At 42.7% G+C, this 13,063-nt stretch overlaps 2 protein-coding genes across 3 annotated transcripts in view; one reads left to right on the top strand and one right to left on the bottom strand.

Moving 5' to 3' along the window:
• The window catches only part of CLYBL (citramalyl-CoA lyase), a 195,867-nt gene that overhangs the window by 103,953 nt on the left and 78,851 nt on the right, over positions 1-13,063 (bottom strand). The window lies entirely within an intron of this gene.
• The window catches only part of LOC310761255 (uncharacterized protein), a 42,878-nt gene that overhangs the window by 8,326 nt on the left and 21,489 nt on the right, over positions 1-13,063 (top strand). The window contains exon 3 of the mRNA XM_083611169.1: positions 994-1,072. Within this exon, the coding sequence (XP_083467295.1) occupies positions 994-1,072 (79 nt within the window). The remainder of the gene's footprint in view (positions 1-993; positions 1,073-13,063) is intronic.

Raw genomic sequence — 13,063 nt, 5'->3', positions numbered from 1 at the left:
TTCACTAATGATATGCAGATCAATCTGTAAGAAAACCAGAATACTAAAACTTAACAAGAGCAGCAGGAACACATTTACGTATATATGGGCTTGGATCCAAAGCATTCTAGTAACTTCCACCCATTCTAGTAACTTCCACCCATTCAAGGTGCTCCAAGATTTCCACTGACTCTCCTCTACCTGAGAGTAGACACTTTGAAATTAAAGGACCTATGGTAAGTTACTCATGTCCATTCGTTTCAGTGGGCTTGCCAGGTAACACTGGATTCAATTCACTTAGCTTGACAATGTGAGAAGGCATGTGTCAAGTAAAAAGGATAAGTTGAATCAAGGGTAAAAAGATAAAGTTGCAAGTCAGGTCATCCAATATTTTGGAAAGTAAAGGAAGTAGGAAACTAGGATGACAGGAAACCAGAGGGATTTAGAGAAGCGTTTTGAAAAGGGGTACAATGCTTAGAGCTTCAAATCTAAACACAGTTGATGTGGATGAAATTGTTTCTGTTCTAAACATATTTTCCCCCTCCACATAACCCTACTTTTGCTCTCCCTCTCTTATTCTCTTCACACTTTCCAGAAAAATTGAATAATACGTTATAAAATCAAACCATACATGCGGTATAAAGTATGACTTCTGTATAGTATAAAGCAGGGAAGTGAAGGAATCCAAAAAGCAGCTGCTTAAAATTAAATCATCATGTTTTCAAAAAATATGTGTTAATTTCTAAAAGTTTCAGTGTATTCAAGAAAAGGCCTGTTTAAACTATTCTCTATTATTTTTCGCTGCTGACTGAGAGTTCAGCATGATCACCAGAACAATTTTAAAGAATATTCTCTCTCTTAGCCATTGTTACAGATAGAAGCAGGAATTAAGCACAGTCTTTTTGGCAGCTGAACTTGGATCAAAAAGACATTCATAACTCCTGCAGGGTTTTGCTTTCTTGGGTCATGGCAACTTTCACAAGGCTTCTTTCTACCCTTTACCTTTTTTCATAGGCGATTATATCCCTGGTTAAAATCCAGACATTTACTGCCAGACAAGAACAAATTACTTTGACCAGGGACACTCCTGAAGGTAAAATTCTTCAGCAGCAGGTGGGTCTGACCCACAACCTTTGCCTGAGCTCTCTGGTTCATTAACTTGTAATTTCTCATACCAAAAGTGAAATATTTTCCCTCTGACTTGCAGGCTGATGTATTTATTCAGATTAGGAACAGTGTACCAGAACAGGGATGACCAATATGGCGTCCTTTAGATGTTGTCAGACTCCCAACTCCTATCGGCCCCTGCAAGCATGGTCCAAGGTCAGGGATGATGGGAGCTGTCTAGCAAAAACTGCAGGGTACTACATTGGCTATCCCTGTCTCTTGGTACATGTTTTCCTGGTGTCTAAAATACAACTGGGTTGCCATATGTCCGGAATTTCCTGGACATATCCAGAATACTGCAGTCGGAAGCAGTGTCTGAGCGGAAATTGCTAAAATGTCTAGGGAAATCGGACATTTTGGCCAAAACGAAATACAAGGAAAGGGAGGTGGCTAACTCAACCTGACATGACTAAATGATGCTTCTGACTCTCAGATTGAGGCCCCCAGGAGGATGCTTCTCAGTCCAGAAGGATTTCATGATCTAGTCTAATGTCAAGACTCACCTCAAGAAGCAAAGAATCCACAGACATTGGTAAAAATTGGTAGAGAAGGTAGCAAGTCTACCCAACCTCATAAAAGTAAAGGACGGTTAAGTCCAGTCAAAGGTGACTATGAGGTTATGGTGCTCACCTCACTTTTCAGGCCAAGGGAGCTGGCGTTTGTCCGCAGACAGCTTTCTGGGTCATGTGCCCAGCATGACTAAAGCCCTTCTGGCACAAGAGGACACCATGACGGAAGCCAGAGTGCAAGGAAACACCATTTACCTTCCCGCCAGAGCCGTACCTATTTATCTACTTGCACTGGTGTGCCTTCGAATTGCTAGATTGGCAGGAGCTGGGACAGAGCAATGGAAGCTCATTCCGTCGTGGCCTGGGGATTCGAACCGCCAACCTTCCAATCAGCAAGCCCAAGAGGCTCAGTGGTTTAGACCACAGCACCACCCACTCCCTACCCAACCACATAACATCCCTATTTCCATTTTGCATGGGGGGGCGGGTCTCTTTTTCCTTCCTTCATCCCAATGGACCTTGTGAGAGTCTACTGCAATTTGCAATTGAATTCCAAAGAACTAGTGTTAAAGGAACAAAGGAAGCATGGATTTATCTAGTCACTCAACAGTGAAGGAATTCAACTGGCAATTTAGTCAGACTTTCTAGTGTGGTGTCAGAGCAATGATTCCCTAATGGTGGCTCATGGGTGCTGAGCCAGTTTGTTGGCAATGTGTGATGTATGAAGCTACTTATTGTAAATCATATGAGCCTCAGGTAGCTGAGAAGGAATTTCAATTTGACAGGAGGCCTCAAGCATTGTAGGTTACATAACCTCCAACGTTTCTCCAATGAAAACAGGGATGTCCTATTCCATCATCATCAACATCAACATCATCATTATCATCATCATTTTTATTTATTTATACCCCACCCATCTGACTGCATTGCCCCAGCCACTCTGGACAGCTTCCAGTATATATAAAACCATAATAAAACATTAACAAACTTCCCCATGCAGGGCTGCCTTCAGGTATCTTCTAAAGGTTGTATAGTTACTTATCTCATTGGCTCAGGGGTCACATAACTCCATACCCTCCAACATTTCTCCAATGAGAACAGGGACATCCTAAGGAAAAACAGGACATTCCGGGATCAGATCAGAAACCAGGACGGCTTCTATCAATCCGGGATTGTCCCTGGAAAATAAGGACACTTGGAGGGTCTGAGGTTAGACAGGGCACTCTTTTGGTGAAGGCACTTCCTATGTCTATTAAGCAGAAATAGGGGAGCATATTGAAGATACTTGTTAATAGGGTGACCAGGTGCAAAAAAAGGCATTGTTTCTTTACAGCTATGTAAAATTATTATTATTATTTGAATTTATATACCACCCTATATCCGGGGGTCTCAGGGCGGTTCACAAAACAGACTATTTCATGGTCAAACCTGGGCATATGTGATTGGTTCTCCCAATTTTTCTTTTAATGGGACACTCTGGTTTTGACTGGAGGACAGGTGAATTAACCCTTTCCCCCTCCGTTCACAGTACACCTGTATGGTATCTCCCTGCATTAGTGTATTAGTAGCTTCAGGGTGAGGGGGTGCAGTTTTGATTGGGAAAACAGGATAACCACACCCTCCCACAGCACCATTGCTTCAGTGACAAGCAGAGCTTCCATAGCTGCTTTTCAGTTCAACACACAAAAAACATGCACCAAATAATTTTGGGATGTTCTGCTCATGGATCCCCAGGGGTCTAATGGGGCTTCTCAGATGTGCTGCTTATTCCAAAAGGCTGGGGAAAGCTGCTGTACTCGTCATCCCTTCTTCTGCACAATGGGATGGAAGGAATCAAGCAGAGGTTGAATAGTCATCGGTTGGGGATGCCTAGTTCTAGATTTCCTTCACCAAGAGGATTTGGATTTCCTGCACCAAGTCAATAATTCTATGACTATCACAAGAGCTCTGCCTTCCTTTGTACCCAGTCACCCTACTTGTGTGACTCCCAGCCAATGTCTCCCACTTTCCAGTTGAAGAACTGCCTTGTTTTAATTTTTACGATGCACTTAAAAAAAAACCCTAGATCGTAGGGTTTGCCTCAACTGGTGATAAATCTTAACCTTCCTAGCATGGAAATATTATACCCAGACTTTTGTTATATGCTTTCTCTTCTCCCTTTTCCTAAACTGAACACCACTGGCTTGAGAACGAAAACTTCCTCCAATATACACACATAAGGAATCAATTAGCTTGCAAAAACATGGCAGAACCACATTTGATTTCTTTTCTTCCAGATAAGTAGAAAGCTTTAATGACAGTCACATATAAGGAATAATAAAGTGTATTTATAGCATTGCATGGCCCCTTGACATAATTGTTGTATAGAGCGGCATGTAATGTGGTCATGCGAAAGATTGGTTTCACTTTTTGTGGGGGTTTTGTGGTTACAATATCCATGTCTTTGGATCATAACATGTAATCTGATCAATGATCTGATATACATTCCCAAAACCAGAAGGGAGAAAAACTGCTTGCCTTTGGTTATACATATATTTTAAAAAAATATTAAGCAGTTTCACACATTTCAATTTTTTAAAAAAGGTTAGAAGCTATCACAACAATTTCTTATAATTAAGTGATTACTAGTTATTTCTTATTTTTAGTTTGAATGGTATCAAAAACTACATCTCATACCTCAAATTCTTCTTTTATTAACTTGGAAGCAAGTTGCACTGGTGGTTTTGACCAATGAAACATTCAGTAAACATGCTTAGGATTGAAATCCTCTGTATCTAAGCTTGCATCTGTTATCTTGTTCTGCAGCATGATATATAACTCCCCCATCCAAGAAAAACCCACCCTTGGCTATTTAAAATGAGGTCCTGCCAATTTCCTTGCTTTTCCCAAGATAAGCAGAGTTTAAGACATAACAAGATGGGTCAGTCTCTGTTGCTTTGGAGTATTTGGAGTCTGCCAAGCCATAGGCAAGTGCTATCTTATTCCCAAGTGTTACCTATGCAGATGTTTCAAAGTGACCTGCTTTGCTCCAGCAATTATGTAGCACAACTGTGCAGTCCAGATACAGCTTCCAGATGGGCATGTTGAGATCCTTTTCTGCTATTAAATATGGACCATTTCTGATTATCAGCCAACACCATGGTGAAAGATGTTGTGAAATCTGCAAGCAAGGAAAACCTGGCGGAAGACATCTTCCAAATACAAGCAAAGTCAATAAAACCTGAGTTGCGTAAACATTTCTGCAAAATCAGTCACCATAGCTATCAAAGTGAATTATTTATTTCATTTATTAAATTTGTATAGAACCCTTCCTCCAAAGATCACAGGGCGGTTCACAACATTAAAGTGCAAAATGCAAAAAAAAAATACCCCAAGTTTGAGATTTATAATTCTATTTTAAAAAAGCTTTAGATTCCATGTATATATTTTCACGATCGATAACACGCATATATCTTCATGGTAGCCTTTGAAACCAGACATGAGGAAGCTGTGGTCCTCCAGAGGTCGGGACTCCCAACACCCATCAGCCCTGGTTAGTGTGCCAGTGGTCAGAGATGATGGGAGTTGTAGTCCAAATTTTGCAGGGTCACAGATTCCTTGTACTTGCTATAATCACATGGTTCATATCCACCTGGAATCAAAACTGGGAAGTTCTGTTGACATAATAGATAAAGATGGAAGCTAAGATGGGGGCTTCTGATTAGATGATCTTTAAATCATTAAAATAAATAAATACTCAAACTGAACAGCATGGAATTTTGCTTTCATGAATATTTTTTTCTGCTTTGGTAATCTTATTTTGGAAAATGTCTGAGCACTTCAAGACTAAGTAAGTGAACTTGATAGGTGCATGGTGTATGGAAAAAAAGAATATAATGATGTCAGTGTGCCCTTATTCCTATGGTAGGAATTGGGGAGGTTGCTTTATCATTCATTCGCTCCACTAAGATGCATTTTCTCCATAAAGACAGATTTGCACATAAAGACCCCAATTCAGGTAAAGTTAGTTACATTATGTCCCCTTTAAACGAAGAGGAAACCAGCAGGCTCCTTTACAGAAGCTGATGGAGAAGCTTCTCGACTCGTAGTTGAAAACTATTTATTCAAATTTCTGTCATATATTACAATTGGAACTTGTAAAAAAAAAACACGTTTCAGTATGGACAACTCCCTGTTTTGGATTCCAGTTGCTTTTGTTCATTCCCATTCTCCTCAGTTTTCTGCCCCCCCGCCCAAAGAAAATTCCAAGCCCACTAAACATGCTGTGTTTTTTTTTTGAAATTTTCCTCTGAAATATTTCCTTTACTTCTGGAAACCTCAAAAGTTCCCCAAGCCCCCCGATATTCTTGTGCACGGCATTTTGACAACAATAGGACTGTCATTCACAGTAGGAACATCAGATACAGGGGGAATGATAGCAGAATTTAGGCTAGGTTGCCATATAGTCTCCCCTCATTCTATTACCGTATTTTTCTGTGTATAAGACAATATTTTCCACCAAACTTTTTAAGTTTAAGATCGGGAGTCATCTTATACAGTGGTACCTCCAGTTACAAACGGGATCTGTTCCAGAGGCCCAGCTGTATCCCAAAGATTTGGTAACTGGAGGACCGCTTCTGCACACAAGTGAGCGGCAAACCCATTTCCGGATTTGCTGCGTTCACAACCCGAAGGTAATGTAACCCGAGGGTCCACTGTACACGGAATGTTGCAATTAAATATATAAATAAATACATGCCACCATCCATATTCTTTTCCCCCAGCCTCCCCTCACTGTTGGCGTCATGAAAAAACCCTGGTCTGGTACTCCCCAAAGCAGCCCCCACTCTGGACATTGTCCCTTCCACCCGGTTCCCTCAGCCACCCCCTGGCTACCCAGACTCCCCATTCCCCAAGTGCACTCACTCAGCCGCAGCTCCTCGCAGCGGCGGAGGAATCCACTCCGGCATCTGGGGTGGGGTGAGCCACCCATAGGGGCGGTGCGCACCACAGGGCCTCCAGAGTCTGCCTGCCTCCTCCCACTCAACTGTTAGATTTCTGTTATGCTACTGTGCAGTTTTTGGAGTCACAAGACTCTGTTTACATTCCAGACTGTTGGAAGTCTCACGCGATGCGGGAGACGGATGTTGATGTTACTGGTTTCCTGTTTCTTTGTGCTAGTTGTTCACTGCCTCTCACAGAGAGCAGATGCATATTCTTTGCTGTCCTGCATAGTTAGAAATAAACGTAGTGATGTAGCACATATTTTTCTCTCCTTCTGCTGCTGTTTGGATACTCTGCGTAATGGGAGCGTGCCAGAAGCCTCATCAAAGGCTTAGGTCGTAAATCACCGTCGGAGCAGAGGTTGATGGATTCTGAAGATACGACGATGAGGAGAGCTATTACAGCATGGTCGTACGCAAGTTCTGACATTAACCACCCTACAGCTGGAGGGGGAGAGGCAGCGGGCAGACCGTTTGGGCCCAAGGGGCAGAGTGCAGTTCGCTCCCCTGGATGTTTGAGAGTGGAGCAGAAAAATGAAATTTGATTTCTGCAGCATACGAATTCCCTCTTAAAGGGTTCTTTAGCTATGATTCTTGCATTGAGGCGCCGACCAGTTCCCAGCCGTCGGGGACACGCTCTCATTCCAGCTCAGCTGCCCGGCTCCGCATCAGTGTCGCCGCCGCTCCAGTTCTTATACAGTACGTTATAATAATGCTGACTAGCCCAAAAATAATAATAAAATTATCTACTGTAATTACGATACTAATGTTGTTCTGTTTGATGTTTAAATATATGGTACTAAATATAACAGTGTTTTGAATATTTAATAAAATATCAAAGTTGGTCAGTTTGGTGTTTAAAATATTTATTTCTTAATTTTGGGCTCAAAAAATAGGGGCCGTCTTATACATGGGGGTGTCTTATACACGGAAAAATACGGCATTTAAGCACCTCCTTTCCTCAAAAATAAATACAATAAATTGCAATCATACTATATACGACAATTTTGGAGAAAAGCCCACAGAACTCTTTCCAGAAAACATGCATTGGGTTGCATTGTGAGTGTAGCAGAGCAAACTACACTGTAATGCTAAATGTGTTTCTCTGTGTGATTCTTTTGGGAAATGCAAACAGCAGCTGCCGAAGCCCAAATCAGGACTGAGATGGGGCTGTTTAACCCTTTCTCCCCTGCCATTAAAGGTAAAGGGACCCCTGACCATTAGGTCCAGTCGTGACCGACTCTGGGGTTGCGGCGCTCATCTCGCTTTAGTGGCCGAGGTAGCCAGCGTAAAACTTCCGGGTCATGTGGCCAGCATGACTAAGCCGCTTCTGGCGAACCAGAGCAGCGCACGGAAACGCTGTTTACCTTCCCGCCGGAGTGGTACCTATTTATCTACTTGCACTTTGACATTACCCTAATAAAAAATCCACTTCTCAATGCTGCCCTTTGTACTGGCAGGGGAGAAACATCACAGCACTTGGCCCTAAGAGTCTGAGATGTGAACCTGGAAGCCCTTGAAACAAATTTCACCTAGACCGTGAATTTATTAGGTAGTCTTAAACAACCCGTTACCACTCAACCTTCCTCAACCTACTGACCGACCCTATAAGAGTTGTAGGGATTAACATATGCAACATGAAAGCACTAAATAATAAACGATACATATCAATATCTTTTACACGGTATCCAATCATCTCCATAGCTGAGCAAGGTAAGAGCCATTTAAAAACTGGGTGAATTTGAATATTTTATCACCGTACAAAGGCGCCGTGTTAATTAAAGTCACATATTGCTCTTCTGCAGCACGCCTTCATCAGCGCAGAAACACAGAGGCTTCTAAAATGCCAGTTTCAGAGACCATCAGGGTTATTTTCTGAGTGGCACGTTTCTAAACAGTTAATCACTGATTTGAATATATGTCAACACATTCTGCTGGAGTGCTATAAAACGTGTCAACAGCAAAAAGAAAAAAATAAGGAAAAAATTGGTGACACACTTGGGACACAGAGTTTTTGTGCTGACACACCGTAATATATTTTTTTTGAAAAAAATATCATCTGTTTAGCTATAAGCAACAATTAATCTTTTCAGTCATAAATACAGTGTTTTAAATAACACCTACAGAAGCAAAAACACACCCAAAGTGCTATTTAATCTTACTTTCATTGCCTTTCTGGCCCTGCCGATTTAAAAATTCCTAAAATGCAGCACGCAATAAATTTTGCAATTAGGAGAAAAACGTGAGCTATCAATATTTATTTCCCCTTTCCTCAGTTAATAAAATTACTTAACTCTAAACCTCTAAGTGAAAAGAAATCCTGGGAGCACTGCAAGCCTCAGAGGATTAATTTCGCTTCCATGAAATGACATTTTATTCCCGAATCATTTAACCTCTGACTTTTCATAACTAGACATTCAGCCCTTGAACTGTGATTTAGTGACGCGACTCAAAGGTGGCAGAACAGTCCTGTCATGTATGTGATATTAACAGCTTTCTCTTCCACCTCCCCACGCAAGCAGATGATGAAGACCTGATGACTGAAACTTTTTAATTATTTTTTAATTATTTTTTAAGGAAAGTTTTTTACATCCCACAATGGATTATTGGAATTTCCTTGTAGAATCAGCTTATAGGAACCCTAAAATATGCACAAATTACATCTGCACATGTTTGTTGTCCCATTACTGTTACACCACTCCCTTTCTTTTATCTTTTCCCTGTGTTATAGTCAATGTTTTGGGGCAGGGGCATGTCCTTCTTAAATTTCATTTTGCTTATCTTACTCGGTGAAGTGCCATGGACATGGATAACCCTATATAAATACTAAATAATTCTTGTTCTGTTTTAACGAGGGTAAAAGAAATATGTAAAACACAACACGACAACGATGCAAAATCATCCGCATTCATTGGTCAGCACCACTTATTTAACCACTAAAAACGCAAAAGACATATCAACCCAATTGGCTAGGAAAATACATCATCATTCACCTTGGGGTCTCTAAGTTCAGTGGCGCCAAAATTCAGGTTCCCCCCCAGCCTGTCTCGCTTCATTTTAAATACAGTGGTACCTCCGGTTGCAGACGGGATCCGTTCCAGAGCTCTGGTCGGATCCCGAGGTTTCAGCAACCAGTGGGACCACTTCTGCACATCCGCGCGCGGCAAAACACTTCCAGGTTTGCCGCTTTCGCAATCCAAATTTTACATTACCCAAGGGTAACGTAAGGACAGATCGTGAAGCTGAGGCTCCAATACTTTGGCCACCTCATGAGAAGAGAAGACTCCCTGGAAAAGACCCTGATGTTGGGAAAGATGGAGGGCACAAGGAGAAGGGGACGACAGAGAACGAGATGGTTGGACAGTGTTCTCGAAGCTACCAGCATGAGTCTGACCAAACTGCGGGAGGCAGTGGAAGACAGAAGTGCCTGGCGTGCTCTGGTCCATGGGGTCACGAAGAGTCGGACACGACTAAACGACTAAACAACAACAACGTAAGCCAAGGTGCTACTGTAATAGTTGCATCCAAACCACTAAATCCACCTTTGTATCATGTGACTATTTCAGTCATCAATGTTTGATTTGCCTTGGCAGAACACACATAAAATGCCCTGAACCGATTAGTCAGGTTGATTTATCAATCTCTTATCCTGCCCACTTTGACACTGGTTTGTATCCAAAAGCAGGCCCTCCAAGTGTCCCTATATTCCAGGGACAGTCCTGGATTTACAGATGGTGTCCTGGTTTCTGATCTGATCCCGGAACGTCCTGCATTTCCTTAGAACGTCCCTATTTTCACTGGAGAAATGTTGGAGGTTATGGAGTTATGCAACCTCCGGGCCAAGAAGGTAAATTCTGTATAGTTTTATTATGTTTTTATATATGTTAGAAGCCACCCAGAGTGGCTGGGGCAATCCAGTCTGTTGGGCGGGGTATAAATAATGAAATTATTATGATTAGGGTTATAGAATAGGACAACCCTATTTTCATTGGAGAAATCTTGGGAGGGTGTGCGAAAGTGGTTTTGCCTTAGCAGTAAGTGTTTTAAGGCACCTATTTTTCACTGATCTGGCCCTATAGCCACCTGTGCTAGTATCCTGTTTTGACAGTTCCTCGAGCTTCAGGGGCAGGTTCGGGAGGGCAGAGACATGGGGCTTAAACAAGTAGCAGGGAAATCAGCAAAAACTGGATGCCCAGACTTTTTCAATCAGAACTACATTCTGTTAAGACACAGAGCCATCATAGATACAACCCACTGTTTGCCCAGATCCTTTCCCTGGGATTTGAACGACTGTATTCCTTGCACTGTGGGACACAGGTGGCGTTGTGGGTTAAACCACAGAGCCTAGGACTTGCCGATTAGAAGGTCGGCGGTTCAAATCCCCACGACGGGGTGAGCTCCCGTTGCTTGGTCCCTGCTCCTGCCAACCTAGCAGTTCGAAAGCATGTCAAAGTGCAAGTAGATAAATAGGTACCGCTCCGGCGGGAAGGTAAACGGCGTTTCCGTGCGCTGCTCTGGTTCACCAGAAGCGGCTTAGTCATGCTGGCTACATGACCCAGAAGCTGTACGCCGGCTCCCTCGGCCAATAAAGCGAGATGAGCGCCAGAACCCCAGAGTCGGCTACGACTGGACCTAATGGTCAGGGGTCCCTTTACCTTTATTCCTTGCTCTTCCTATGTCCATTTATTGCATGTAACCACCAAATTTAATCCTTGCTCAGTGTCTTCTTTCAAACATGTACACCTTCATTGTGATATAATGGACTGATACCACCTATGCAAGGCTGTACAGTCATCCAGTTTGTTTTTCTTGAAATTAATTCTTCTATTGCCTTTTTGGCCACAGCAATTCTAACAAATGGCAAATCTTTCAGGTTTTTTTACTGGATATTCAACTGGTCAGTTGTGAATTCTTCACTACCTGCATTCTCTCCTGACTGGGCCACAGGGCTTCGTATTCTCCCCACCTTCCACCATTTCTGGGAGAAGTGCACAGATGAAGCAAGTGTTTTACCTCACAACGTCGGGGAGTACGACTCTGGTCTGTTTCCAGCTCTCCTCGGCAAACCCACCGAACTAGATTGTGTTAACATAGCAATTTAGATAAAGGAATGGACTTTGGTGAGGAAAACAGTGGTTGCTTGAACTGAAGTGGAACCAGGGGTGCCAACTTGAATAAAATATTGCAGGAGGGGGCAGGCAAGCCCCACCCTACGTAATCGATCACATGATGCAGTGCACACACACCATTTGAATGGCAACGCCGATCAACTTTTTTGGGGGGCTGGCTCCCTCAAATATTTTATTTGGGGAGAAGAAATGGAACGTCAGCCCCTAGGAGTTGGTTCCTATGAGTGGAACGAACTATAAATTAATTTCCCCCTTTTCCTGTTGAGTAGTTGCAGGAGGCATGCTCTGAAATGAATCTGTTGGGAAAGATCCAATACTTTAAATAGGAACCTTGAGGCCTTATTCCCTCAAGAGAAACTCTTCGGGGGCCACATGTTGACTGTGGGACAGGCCAGGGCTACAAGCATACACTTTTCATCATCCCTAAATCCAGTGCTATTTTTCTAGAAAAAGTGGTGCTGGAACTCACCATGAACATCTCCTTCATGGTATTGGAATGGCCATGGCGCACACCTGAGGGGGGCCGGAACTGAGTTTCGTTGAGTTCTGGCTGAAAAAAATGTCCTGACTAAATCCATAGTCTCTTTAGCTGTACAGTGGTACCTCGGGTTACATACGCTTCAGGTTACATACGCTTCAGGTTACAGACTCCACTAACTCAGAAATAGTGCTTCAGGTTAAGAACTTTGCTTCAGGATGAGAACAGAAATTGTGCTCTGGCGGTGCGGCAGCAGCAGGAGACCCCATTACCTAAAGTGGTGCTTCAGGTTAAGAACAGTTTCAGGTTAAGAACGGACCTCCAGAATGAATTAAGTACTTAACCCGAGGTACCACTGTATTCAGGCATTCACCTGAACAGTGGAAGAGCTAGATGGGGCCAGAGCAAAGACGCATGCACAAGCTCCTTAGATCCTTGCATAATTTACAGTGAATTTGTAAAGGCTGTTTTTTCAATGTGCTTAGAAACTGTCCCTTTGATTGAAACCCCCTGATAAACCGAGATTCCTGCTTCCAGGGAGATTTTGAAGCATGCTCATTTGAACACATTTGGAAAACCCCTCCAGACCTTTGCACTAACTGCATGAAGATCTGAAGAGCAGTCAACATGACCGGAGAAGTTAAGACTAGTGGGTGCTTGTGTCATACCCTCCAACATTCCTCTGATGAAAATAGAGACATCCTGAGGAAAAAAAGGGACATTCTGGGATCAAATCAGAAACCGGGACGGCTTCTTTTAATAGGGGCACTTGGAGGGTCTGTAATGTATTGGTGCCCCCAGCCCCCAATTATAATCTTT

Source organism: Podarcis filfolensis (assembly GCF_964270895.1).
Source record: "Podarcis filfolensis genome assembly, chromosome: 4".
Taxonomy (NCBI): Eukaryota; Metazoa; Chordata; class Lepidosauria; order Squamata; family Lacertidae; genus Podarcis; species Podarcis filfolensis.
Note: the sequence above shows the minus strand (reverse complement) of the source record. Positions and strands in the feature narration are given on the sequence as shown.